The following is a 13,949-nucleotide window of genomic DNA, read 5'->3' as shown; positions in this document are numbered from 1 at the left end:
CCGTCCTCGCTGTCCCGGCCGGAGATTCCCCCATCTCTCAGCCTCGTTGAGTAGCATTACAACAAACCCCGTCCGCCCGGTGTTGAAACCATCCAAAAGGTGACATTGACATGTGAAATATATTGTTAGTCACTGTGGTTTTAGCTGCTGGCTAATGTTAGCTTGCTGGTTCACTAGAACCAGCTAACTGGTCAGCTACCAGTACAGATCGAATCAAGAAAAACTTAATTATGTTGTGGAAAATGCAGCTATTTTATTAGAATGACATGAATACATGTTACTAAATGTAACGTGAATAAACTTGAATGGGTGAACTCGTCCGTGAACAGATGCATTCTAACCAGCGACCAGGTGTTTAACAATAAAAACTACAACTCCCATAATTCCACGCAACTTCCCAACGTCATCAAAAGTCCGTGTTTACAATCCATTGTTTTGGTTGAGAGACCCCTAGCGGCAGAAAGTTACATATTGTACGTTTAATATAAAAGGATGTTTGCTGCTGGATCATGTTTCTAGTCCTAGCATAAAGACAGTAAAGCAACAAACAGCTGATTCAAAAGCAAATGATGGCCTGGCCAGCAGATCCACAGTCTCAGCTATTTGAAGTACAAAACAATAAGTCAGTGTCAAAAGAATGACTTAGAAACATTGATACGCAATGTCAAATACATGTCAAACGGGGCTAAAAAGAGTCTGCAGCTCACATCATCGTGTAGCTGCTCTGCTCTTAAAACCTTTCAGAGCTGCTTGGAAAACTAAAACTCCATTCTTTACATTACAGTGAGACGGAGGAAGGATTGGCCAGTTTTATGTTTATGTGAATAATTATTAAACCTAACACAAACTGTCTTCATGTTAGATCAAAACGTAATCCATTATAAAGAACAAATTGAATATTCTGCTTCACAGTATATGCAGGGCCAATGCATGATGGGAGAGCTCCAGGATGTTTACCATTGTATTGGTTCAACACACACATTGCATCATGTTCATTAACTCAGCAGGGTACCCAACTATGACATTTCCAGGTACAAAAAAAACATTGATAAAAACGGACATGTGCATTTTAAAGCAATATGGACACTACATACAATATAACACACAAGAGATGGTGAGAAAATGTTAACTGTTATAGATAATATGCTATAATCATTATAAAAGTTATTTTGCAATAATGGGTTGTAAAATGTAACTTATTACAAAACTACATAATGTGACAATTAACAAATAGTTAAACCCTGATTGCTATAGGGAGTGATTGATTACTGTGCTAGCAAAGACAATATTAACACATTAAGTGAGTCTTTACAATGTGATGTTATAAATCAAGAAATAAATACTTTATAACGTTAGAAAAGGTGAGACAGGATGTAAAGGAGCCCTTGTTACCAGGCCCTGACCCATCAGCTCCCGCCTCCTGCCAATGGAAAAACCAATGAAGAGACAGAAGGCCAGAGCAGTCATCATCACTCAGGGTTCAGCCCTGTTAGAAACCAAGAAAATCAAACAGAACACACCATTAACAGCTGAAATCCTAATAGACTGTTTGACCAGTGAATGAAATGTTTCATTGGTGCACAACGGATGGTAGTCACATTGGGGAAGGACGCAGACCGACGTCTAGGAGACGCCTGTTCAAACCCTGCCTAAGCTGTGTGGCGTACACAGGAGTGTTTGTGATGAATGGATGTGCTCAACTTGCGATTTGAACTTGAGAATTTACGACATCGACATCAACTTGTGAATTTACGAATTTCCACCTGCTAATTTACAATATTGACTTCAACTTGCAAAGTTACAAATTTCCATTTTTAAAAATATTTAGTTATCACTTTAAATTTGTTTCCTGTCTGCAGACTGTTCAGCTAAAATTATTAAAGTACTAGTATTATATTAATAGTAGTAGATAGCTTTATTACGTTTCTGTTGACGTAGACCGGCGGGGGAGGGTGTGTAACTGCAGACACGGCACCCCTTCTCTGCTTCTCTTCATAGCAGGGGCCTTTTGGCAATTCTGGCAAATGCCAGAGGGGCCGGACCATTTTTTTTAACGTGGGCCGGTCAGATTATTTTTTTTTAATATATAAATAAATTGTCTTTACAGGCCGACGGCGCATAGGACGGGTTTTTATCGCTTGCACAATTTCACTATGGTTATAATAATAATAATAATAATAATAATAATAATATTAATAATAATAAATATTACGCATTTGGCCAGTCTGCAACGGCCGGCCTGGTCCCAAGATGGGCCGACCGACCCAATCAGAAGTTACTCCAATTGGGTAATTGCATAATAACTATGCAATTAGCCATAAATTTTCGTAAAACGGCTCATATTTGACCTCTACATAGTTGATTTCTCGCATAAAAAAGTCTCAGAAGTAAATGTAGTTGTAAAATAGCAGATGAACAATATATACAATTTCTGAGATCTGTGCGACCTATTCAGAAGACTACCTGATCTCAGATCAGTGGTGTAGCATATGTAAATGTTGGGGCGTGACAAAGATAGAGACAAAAGCCAAATAAGGTGGTTAGTTGAGATTTGCCCGTTTTCAGAGGCAGTTTCAAATTGTGAGATTTGCAGAGGAAAGAGGTGTCAATGGGATTTTGAGGTTCTATGTATGTCCTATTTACCCACCAAACTGTTGTTATTCAACTATGACGAGGTAAAATCGGTTTTGCATTCTATCACCCCTTTAAAAACGTCTCGTTGTCGCATTAAATAGTAGTCCAATTCAGTGTTTTGGTACAGTTGGTTTTAGCACCTGATGCGAAATGTAGGCCTATAGGAGTACACATGACGACCCTAAACAAGCGTTGTCGTTCTGCACCGTCTTTCTACTGTGCCCCATTCACATAGTGTCACGTTTTATACTATGAAGGTTAAACTCTGCAATTAATCCACGGTTCACATGTATGCATGAATGGTGGTCCATTACACTGTAGTCTCAACATCACTGATCATTTTTGATCAATAGAATGTAGAAAACATTACACTTCATAATGTTTTGTATCCATAACATGATTGTGTTATTGTACAATTTAGCAGTAAAAGCAGTAGCCTCTGTAAGTCAATCCTACATTTTTCAACTTGGGAGCAAAACGTGCTCCTTGGGGAAAAAAATTACCATAAAGCCCTGTTCATGCTAATTAAACAACTGGACTTTGGGGTCAACTGTTGTCGTATGAATGTATGAATTCATAAAATTGATATGCTAATTCATTTGCAAGCATATTGCCTGCTGACAGCACACTTGTCTTGGGATAGGTTAAATTAGGTTTTGTGACATTAACATTCTGTGCACATTCTGTCCATCAGTTCTGCCAGGTGCACATTCTGTCCATTCTGTGCACATTCTGTCCATCAGTTCTGCCAGGTGCACATTCTGTCCATCAGTTCTGCCAGGTCAAGCCCATTAAATTTAAAGTCAAGCCAAACAGTCAATCAAGTCACAGCAATTGTGAGGCTATTTAAACTATTTTAACACACCATCAACTATCAGCTCTTGAGGCTTTTTACACATGGCGAGCCAGGTGGCTGCATCTGCTGGGAAAGCCATTTAAGTCAATATCAAATAAATAAAGACACACGAGTGCACATTCTGTGCACTCATTTAATATGCCTATTAAATTAATATATGCATATGAAATAATCATGTGGCATTATGTCATAAAGTCCCCTAAAATAAATTAAAGTAGTCCTTTGAAAAAATGTTTAAAAGGTGCAAAGTGACATTAAATAAGCCAACCCATTTTAGCTGCCCACTTTGTAGCAAGCACACCTTTTGTCTTGCACATTAATCAGACATATTGATTGATTTCAGTTAACCTGTGGACTAAATGGTTGCAGAAAGACTTTAAAGAGTTTACTGGTCTCATCTTTATTGGGGACTTAAGAAATTGTTCACCAGGCAAACATCTGTACATAGCCCTGACTATTTTTAGCATGATTTAGAAATTGGTGTCATGGAATGAGGATTATGACATAGATAAACTGGTAGAAACCAAGGATGTTTTGAAATGTAGAGACCTTACTCAGGAGGAATTAGTTACAGCCCGCTGCTCTGCAGCCTGGCATCCCCACACAGGTACGGCAATGTCTTCCATGAGTTCACCTGGTACTCCCAAACAGCCAGTATGTTAAGTCTGTTTCTCTCTGCTTGGTTGACTTGGTACCGAAGTATCGGTTCTCGTGACATCCCTAGTCTCCATAAAACTGCAGTTTGATTTGACTGTCAAATTTAGTGACATAACTCCTAATGTAGGTTCAAAACATTGTTACATTCCCAATTCTGTATTTGCTTGTTATACCATGCTTTGTGTGTTCACATCTGTCCATGTACGCTCCATGTAACTCAGATTTTGCCCTTGCAGACTAAACACTGCCCACCTAGTTTTGACATGAATGACTTTGGTTACTTAGGAGCAACAGCTGGGGCCTCATTTATAACTGTGCGTAGATTCTATTCTGAAACATTTTGTGCGCCAAAAAGTCTGAATTTTCGTACGCAAAAACAAAATTCTGATTCATAACACCTTGCGGCGCACACCAGTAGGCACTCTTCTCATTATAAATACGGACATGTGTTACCTTATGCGGTCGTGCACGAGCCTCACGCTCCTCCCAAGGTCCCATATTTGTCCTAATAAGGTCCATGTTAATCAATCAATGAATATAGCAGCCTTGTAAAGAAGCCCTTGATGACCAATCATGAAACGGAAAAATGGGGAATAAACACAATTCAGTGATTGTGAGATCGAGGTGCTCCCCAAGCACATGTGCCCCCAAGTTAAGTCTTCTAGCATGGTCAAAAAGTTAGCACCGACATATCCCATTTTAACATCGAAACAAAATCCCGTTTGGAAGCTTTAACCCTTGTGTGGTGTTCATATTTTTGTTACACAGCCTTAATACTTAACAGATTTAGCTCAATTACCAATGATATTTACATCATTTATGGTTCATATTTGCCATTTACCCCTGTGAGATCACATTTATGATCATATGATCATTTTCGTTTTTTGTGAGAAAACAAGAAAATTCTATTATAAAAACGGTAAAAAATAGAAACAAGATTTTTGATCATTATTGGTGCATTTCTTAGAACTTAATCAGAACAGGTGAAAGTGCTTGAAATGTAACAATTTTGTAACTTTGTGTGGGAATAGCAGGTGCAGAAAGACATTCCCACACACAGACCTACAATCAGACACGCCCACATACAGACGCACAGACACACACACAGACGCACAGACACACAGCAGGCCCAGTTAGGAGGAGGACACAGTTAAGTTTCATAGCACCTACAATTATTACACTCGGGTCCAGTAGACTCGAACACCTTATATGTAATAGTTATGTGTAGGGGGTTGTACCGTGTGCAGAAAATAAGTTATTTGTTATGTTCTTCACAGAGTTTGAGTTAGAAGAAATAATAAATAGCATAATATATCTTTATTATTAAAATTTAGAGTGTGCTCACATGCAGGCTGTGCGCTATGCACCCAGAGTACTTTATCGATGTGATATTTCGTGTTACCATCGGAGTTCACTAAAATGCAGTCTACAAAACCTTTGGAGCATTACGCACGATCACATGCATGGTCAAAAGGTTGCAGAAAACTGGCCACATTTTTACGCACGGAAATTCTTTATAAATCCCGACTTTTGCGATGAATGCTGCAATGGCAAATTTCACCCTGCTTCACACAACTTTTTCTTGCGTAACAGGTTTTATAAATGAGGCCCCTGCACAGCAATTCATTTCCCCTTGCATGTCAGTCTTTTTGGTATCCCAAAAAATCCAGCCATATGCCAAAATCTTAAAACTAAAGGTGGATATCATCTTTAGTTTTAAGATTTTGTATTATTGCAAACTGTATCTGTATTTTTAACATTGCCTATTCTAAGTAAGGAAAATGAGAGCAAAATCAATCTTGACCTAATTGTGTTTTGAACCCCTGGCTCCCTTAACAGTCCTCTGTTGGTCCCTGGAGCCCAAAAGGGTCCCACTTGGTTGCCTTTTTCTGACAAACTTGGGAGTTCATTGCTATTCTCGATGGCACAACGACAATAGTTGTTGAGGTACATGATCATTATTCATTGACGTTCCCCACACAGTTTTGCATCCCGTCTGTAAGATTTCAATTACCTTCCAATCAAAAGCCCATTTCTCCATCCTCTATACTATCAGACTACAGACTATCAGATTTCTTTAGAAATATAATGGAGCCCTCCGGTATGTGGGTCTCAGACGAGAAGGGGAACTCCAAATGCTCTGCTGCTATGTTGCATGTTGTGTTTATGTAATTGCTAGTTAGAGGCATGTGAACCTGGCTTCTCACTCTCTCTGTCTTTAAATGACTGGTCCTATAAAAAGCCGGTTGACCCCACTGCGACTCTGAGCTGCCAGGCAGCTTCTTGATGTCCAGCAGCAGCTGAAGCAGTCAGTGTATACACATAACAAAAACCTGCCATCGCCTGACCTTTTCCTCCTGCACACACTATGGCCACCATACACATTCAAACGAAAAAAGAATCTTATATCAATATCTTCTATACCTCTGCTGTGATATCAGAATTCCCAGCTTGTAGGTGCTAGTGCCTGCTGAGTTGCTCAATTGCAAACTTTACAGTCACATGGTGTCTCTTCCTTTGGCATGCATGTTGAATCCTATTGCATGATTGGTTGCATGCTTAATGCCCCTATCCAATTGACGTGATACTAGAAAATTCATAAATAGACTGACCTGACCTGAAGTTGACTTTAGGGTAGGTGTTAAATTGTCACATAGAGAGAGTGTGCCACCAATCCACTATGTACTTATAGGAATTTTTAGGTTAGATGAAGACCTCTATGGAGACACAAAGACTTCAGAATAAATTAATAAGATATTGTTAAATAAATAATCATATGAAGACTTAAAATAAACAATGAATGTCACAATCACAATGAAATTGTAAAATAATGAAGACAAAAACTGATAGAGACTAACATGTCATTTAGAATTAAACAGATAAATATATTATTAAATAATGTCCTTCGTCAAAGTCTGTTTTTATTTCATGATGCCACTTTTTATCACAAGTCTTTATGTGTTAATCAAGACAAACAGAGGAGAGCCATTAAGAAATTGGCTGTTGTAGTTTTGGCAATAGGGAAAATTGTTTAAAAACTGACATGACTGAAAGAAACATTTTAAAACAAAACATGCTGAAATTAAATTAAATAAGAATGTGTGCACACCACTGAGACTCCTAAAATCTCATTCTACTTTCAAAGAGTGTCAATATTAATGTATCTTTCTTTCTTTTTTGTTTCATTTGTCTTTGTGTGAAACTTCTTTCTGTCTTTGTGTTTAAGTGTCACTTTTCAGCAAAGCACTTTCTACCCAACTGACCTTGCACCAAATTATTTTGCTTACATGAGCAGTTTTACACTGTGATGTCAATATCAGCATTACTGGCAGTGGTGCAAAGCAACTTAGTACATCTACTCAAGTACTGTTCTAAAGTAGAATATTGCAGTACTTACTCTTTATTTGTGTATTTCCACTACATTTCAGAGGAAAATATTGTCATATCACTTCTGTGCCTATTACTTTATTTGTCTGTCTAATAACTCCAACGCTGCAGGCGCAATTGTAAAGGCTATGAAAAAAATGCTTTGAATGTAAAAATGTAATGTATGTGAAATATAACTGCTTAATAAAAAAATATTTGAAAAAAACCTGGTTCATTCAGATCTACTCAAACATTCGAACTAACCTACATACACAAACAACACAGTCAGAACTACTCACCTGTCCAGGGAAGCTGCCGTTTATCTGTGCTCCACCACGAAGCTCATGGTGGTCCCATCAAACGAGGGCGGCGCTATGATCCGGGGGCCCTGCTGGGAGGTGATGCTGATGACCGGCTGCTTGATGCTGGAGAAGCCCTGCAGTGGACTGTTGGCGGTGGCTTGCTGTGGAGCCCCGTAGGCCGCCTGGGGAGACTTGCCAGTGGCCATATAGAAGGGACTCTCCATGTACATGCCCTCAGTCTGCTGCGACAAGCCTTTCTCTCCGCTCTCCGCCTCTGACTGCACTGACATGTGCGACTGCACCAGCGTCCGGGCCGGGATCACGGACGGTGTCGGCATGAAGCCTGGGTAGATCATGTAGGTGTGTCCGTATGCTCCTGGACTGAGGGCCAAAGGTGACATCGGCATGGGCACCGGGGTCTTTGGAAGTTGCGGCATGGGCACGTCCACATACTGGCCTGTTTCGGGGTCAAAGAGGCGCTTGGTGGCCGGCTGCACAGGGGTGTCCACCAGGTAGTAGTTTCCAGTGGTGGGATCCAGGAGCATCTTCCTCTGGGTGGCCTGGAAGGGGTCCAGGGTGGGAGCAGGGGTGATTGCCGGAGAGAAGCAGTACACCTGAGGCTGATTGGTGGACATGCCCAATGGCAAAGAGTGGTAGATCGTGGCTGAAGGGGTATCTGGTGAGCGTGTGTCCATCACAATGCTGGAGCGTTTAGGGGCCTGGTTGGGGTCTTCTAAGCCCCTGTTGCCCCAGTGTCCTAAATGAGTGGTTGGTTGTGTCTGGGTGGTAAATGTGTACACTGATGTTTTATCAGCAGATGAGGCTTGTTTGTTGCTAGTGGCGTGAGACTTGAGCGGAATGGTTAGGTAGTTCTCATTATCAGCTGAGGTGCTCAATAGCTCCTGTGTGGACCTCTCTACATCCTTTGATTCAGCTTCTTTATTTCCACTTAGCTTCGTCTGGCTGACTTGTAAGGACATCGGCAATTTTGGGGACTTTGGGAGGAAGCGTTTGGTGCTGAAAGGTGTTTGTGTGATGGCTTTTGGCTGGGCCTTTGCTGATGTGGAGGCCTGAAGGCTAGAGCCGAGGCTGAACATGTTTTTGTTCCCTGTGGTGCTAGTGGCTAGCATTGACCTAGCAACCAGAATGTCATCATGGCTGCTGGGAGTCTGACAGACCATGGGGGTGTCTTTGTCCTCTCGCCTGAGCAGGCTGTCAGTGCCAGGGGCTACTGCTGGAGGCGTCTTGTCATTGTTGGGATAGGAGTCTCTTCTGACTGTCTTGGCCATGTTGGACCCTCTCGCTCCTTCCTCCTCAGGTCCTCCATGCTCTTCACTGGCTATCACTGAAAGCACATGGCTGTCTGTCAGGATATGGGGCTCATTCCTCCTTTTCCATTCATTTTTTTCAAATTTATAGAGCTGCTCCATGGTTTTCACAGCAGCCTGGAGTTTTTCCAGAGCACCCTGGTTCACCATTTTTGACTCAGGTTTCTTATCTGTGATGTCTGATATTTTTTCCTGCGCATTTGAAGCTGTTCTGCTTTCAATTCTCAATCCAATGACTCCATCTAAGGAATTATTGGAGTTACATATGGGTGCTCGTCCTGCTGCTCTTTGCAGTGGAGCATTTTTAGCGCCTGCTGGAGACGATCTGCCCACGTCAAACGGCTCCACTTTAGATAACTCAGTAAGATTTTCAAAATATTTTCCATTACTATTTGTATTCACAGACTGACATTTGATCACTATAGGGGACACAGAATTAGGATTTCGATAAGACATTTTCTTCTTCTGCTCTAAATGGCTGTCAGCAGATGAAAAGTTGGATTTATTTTCGTTGTTATCCAAAGAAACAAAGTGATAGGAACTTTTAACCAATTTGCGCACGTCTCTCACTTGGTGTATGGGTGTCTGCAGCTTTCCTTTATTATCTCTGATGTCTCTAACCATGAAATGCGGCACTTTATCTGACGACTCACCCTTCAAAGCTGTAGCCAGCGCCTGGCATTTGAAGTCATCTGTTCTGATGAGACTAGCTGCGTTACAGCCTATATTAGGAGCGCGCAGTTTTGAAACGCCAAACGGCTCCGTTTTATTGTCTCTGACGCTCCTTAAATTAATTTTAATTTCCGGAGATTTAGATGTTGCCACATTCCTGGAGCCTGCGATGTATAAGGTGTTGTCAGAGCGCAGTTGTATCCCTCCTCTATCTCCATATGGATAATAATTCCTGCTCTGCAGCTGCTGTCCGACTTCTCTGTCACTGGACAGCAGTTGAATGCTTGGCACAAACAAATGGGACATTTTAGTCAGTTTGCCGCTGCCCGCTGAGTAATGATCCCCCTCGCCGTCGTCCTCGTTTGCTGAAGCCGACTTCTCCGGAGTTTGGTCGTTTTTATTATCCTTTTGAAACTCTAGCTCCTCGTCCTTCCAGCATCTGAACGCGCTATTTTGGCTGCGAAGCAGTGTGCTTTTGGACGCTTCCAATGCACCTTTTTTAGTATCGATTCCAGCTTCCTTTGCCGGTTTCAAATTAGTTTCTGGTATAATGTCTCTGATTGGAGCGGCCGTGTCTTGTCTTCGAGAGTCGCTCTTGGTATCACATGAGCCGCTGTCCAATATGTCCCCTAATTCATCCACGCACATTATGGTATAGTCAGAGCTGCCTTCAGAAAACCTGGAGCTCTGTCTGTGCAGCTCCCTGCTTCCCTTCTCCCTGTGGCTGTCGCTCTCCTGCTGCACACAGCACGGAGAATGCGTCGGGTGCGGCTCGCTTATCTCCCCTCTTTCCATCTTGCGCTCCTGCTCGAACTGCATCTTCTTAGAAATCACATTTTTGATCAGACTCGAGGCGAATATGGCTTTCTTGTGTGTGTCTTCCATGGTTTTAGAAGGCGACTTGCTGGCCCCTCTCCTGTGGCCGCTTGGCAAACTGTTGGTAACTTCATCTGTGGAACGTGATCCTGCAGCGTTTTGTGCAAAGTTAGTGTGTCTTTCACCCCCAGACATTCCCGATTTGACATTGCAACGAAAATTCAGAGTCTCTGTCAGTCTAATCACTCCACTGTGGCCCTGACTGAATTCCCCCATCAGCTCTATCTGCTGTGTAGATGACTGTGTGGATGCGCTGTGGGGGTTGCCATTCAGAGTGAAGATCTTGCTGGTGGGCGGTTTGATGCTTGCCAGTGCAATGCCCTTATAACCTCTGTTGTCTATATTTTTGGCTATTTCAAATGAGGCCGTTGAGTTTTGATGGGAAACAACACTTTGGTCCAGTCCCCGTGACATATTCATATTGCCATATTTCAGGTCGACAAACGTGGACCACCTGTTTATCCCTTTGCCATGCTCTGATGCAGATGACTCGCTGGAGGTGCTGAAATTAATGGCATCAAAGTAAGGATAAGCCAGGCTCTTGAAGGCTTTGGCCGTCAGGTTGCGCACCTCCTTGTCAGCGTCGTCCAGCTCGCTGACAGCGCTGGACGCACCGCTGGAATACTCGGTCACCTCTTTTCCCCTCAATTTGCGGCCAAAATGTAAGCGTCCGGGCGCGGCTATGAAACACTTGGCCCTGTCACACAACGTCTCTGCCTTCCCATCAACTCCCCTGAACACATAGCGACTCATGTCCCCGGAGCGCCTTGCATGATAAATGATATTTCCCTGTTCTTGGATGTTGCTAGGGTCATTTATAGCTCGAGAAGTGGTTCTGATTGACAGGTGGATCTGCCCCGCACTGTTGCCCCTGCACTGCTGGTGCTGCTGGGGCTTTGACACACTCTCATCTGAGCTGGTGAACTTGGCCGCGTCGCACAGATCACTTTCAAGCAGAGTGCTGACTGCTGCTGAGCCCTGAGGGCGAGGCTGGCCACCGTCCCCCCTCTCCCCCACCGCTCCATCACCGGCGAAAGAAGCGTAATCGACAAACGAGTACACCTGGTTGTCATCCTCAATGTCCCAGCTGGATGAGCCCGCCCCGAGGCCGTAGCCCTCCTCATGGTCAGAGAGCTCCGAGAGCTGGATCTCGTGCGTTGTGATGTAATGGGACTCATCCTGCGGTATGCACAGGACGCAGTCGTCGGAAAGCACCAAACTAACATCATCCTCCTCATAATCATACGACTCGCTTCTCCCGCTCAGATAATTATCACCAAAGTGTAACTCCTCATCTCTTTTGTTGTCCTCTTTTTTGGACACCTCGGGCTGCGTTATGGCGCGCTCGCTTCTTTCCCCTGATTTGAGACAATCCTCTGACTTTGCGTTAAGACAAGGGAGATGTGATGACGGAGGTGAATCAGCGGGAGCCTGCTTGACATCTTCTGCACATTTCCCAACTCCAGTATCCTCTTTATTGTTAGTTTCAATATTGTTTTTAATCGCCAACTCAAGGTTTGGTTCCGTTGCGCGCGAAGCTCCGGCGCCGCTGCTCTTAACAACGACAGGCATTTGGTTTTCTTCACCAAAGCGACAGTTTCTCTCCGGTTTTGTCCCCCCTGTGTTCACGTACACTAACTCCAAATCAACGTATTTGCATTCGTCTTGCTTCTCCGGGGCATCCTCCTCCCCGTGCGCCGGTTTTTGGAGCAGATCTTTGACTCCCCGGAGTGTCTCCACACAGCTCTGCTCTGTCTTCATAGCTGGACCGGCAGGTTGTCTGGTGTCTGAAAGAAACTGCAGAGACGGAGCACAGGATTCCTCAGTCCTTTAGGCAGAGATGGTGCAGAGCTCCGTGCCCGGTCAGACAGACACTGTGATGACAGGAAGCACTCCACACATTCCACTTCACCGCGATATGAAGCCTAAAGCCGAGGATCTAAAAAAGACATTACCAACTACTGTCTAGGCCACATGGTTCTGAAGCTGGGGTTCGCGGACCAATAGGGGTCGTTGAGAGGACTCCCCTGCAAAATGAGTTCATTAAATGTGATCATTAACACCAAATGAGCGCCCCCAACAAAATATCATTTTTTTATATTTATGTAACAATGAGTTGCACATATCTACTCACGTTATAGCTTCTATCTTATTATATAGATAAGATATGATTACAGTTCTATTCTATTAGAATATAATTTAAAAAATAAGTTATTAGTGAACACTGTTAACCAGTGATGAAAAGTAACTAAGTACATTTACTGTACTAATATTGACGCACTGTATACTTCCCTATTACTTCAACCTCATTATCTGAGAGGGAAACAGATTTTTTTTTTATATACAAAACATGTCATCAGATTCTTAAAAACATTCTTTTCAATCTATTAAGTCTGTAACAGTCTTCAGTATTTGTTATTCTATTTACAAAAGTGAAAACAATCTAGAATATTCTAACTTGTTTTCATTTCAAATCAACCTGTTTCAAGTAAAAAAAATTTTTTTGTTTTTTTCTTGATTTATTGTGCAGCAACTTGCTTATTCTTTTCTGTTTCAGGATACAGTAACACTTTTTTTTAGAAATATGTTATATATTGATTTTCAAGAAAAAGAATAAAGAAAGAAGAGAGGGAAAAAAAAGGAACACCTAACAAAGAACACATAACATACAGAACAGAACACAGCACATCTTGGATTACAACAATATTCCATGGTCATATTAGGATGGGTACTATAAACAAAAACATCTAAAAGTAGTAAAGATAAATGAATTTGACATATACAAAATCACATACTCATTTGCACAGTGAGGTTTTATACAATAGCCAATGTCTAGGAGCTCACATTTTTAAGGTAATTCAGTATCGGGTCCCATGTTTTATCAAACTTGTCTCCTCTATCTTCATTAAAGAATCTCAATCTTTCCAGATGTAAAGTATTTGACAATTCTCCCAGCCACAAGTTATATGAAGGCACAGAATCCATTTTCCATACACGTAAAATCACTTTTTTGCAATCACCATCCCAAATTGAATGGCTCTTCTTTCAAATTTATTGACGGAGGAGAGGACACTTGTGGCCCCCAGAATCGCTACCAAGGGGCTGGGTACCAAATTCTTACCAAAAGCCTCAGAAAAAAACAGAAAAGTACACTTCCAAAATGAATGAAGTTTACTACATGCCCAGAAAGAATGTGCTAGAGTACCTATCTGGGATTTACATCGGTTACATACTGGTGGGATATCAGGATTTTCCCGC

At 42.2% G+C, this 13,949-nt stretch overlaps 1 protein-coding gene across 1 annotated transcript; it reads right to left on the bottom strand.

The window, feature by feature from the left end:
* Positions 1–699: 699 nt before the first annotated feature.
* c17h4orf54 (chromosome 17 C4orf54 homolog) lies at positions 700–12,652 on the bottom strand. Its single transcript, XM_031299822.2, has 2 exons — positions 7,813–12,652; positions 700–1,486 (listed from the first exon to the last, which is right to left on the bottom strand). The coding sequence occupies exon 1, from the start codon at positions 12,450–12,452 to the stop codon at positions 7,833–7,835; it is 4,620 nt and encodes a 1,539-aa protein (XP_031155682.1). The 5' UTR covers positions 12,453–12,652; the 3' UTR covers positions 700–1,486; positions 7,813–7,832.
* Positions 12,653–13,949: the final 1,297 nt, after the last annotated feature.

This window comes from Sander lucioperca, chromosome 17 (genome assembly GCF_008315115.2).
Source record: "Sander lucioperca isolate FBNREF2018 chromosome 17, SLUC_FBN_1.2, whole genome shotgun sequence".
NCBI classification, from domain to species: domain Eukaryota; kingdom Metazoa; phylum Chordata; class Actinopteri; order Perciformes; family Percidae; genus Sander; species Sander lucioperca.
Note: the sequence above shows the minus strand (reverse complement) of the source record. Positions and strands in the feature narration are given on the sequence as shown.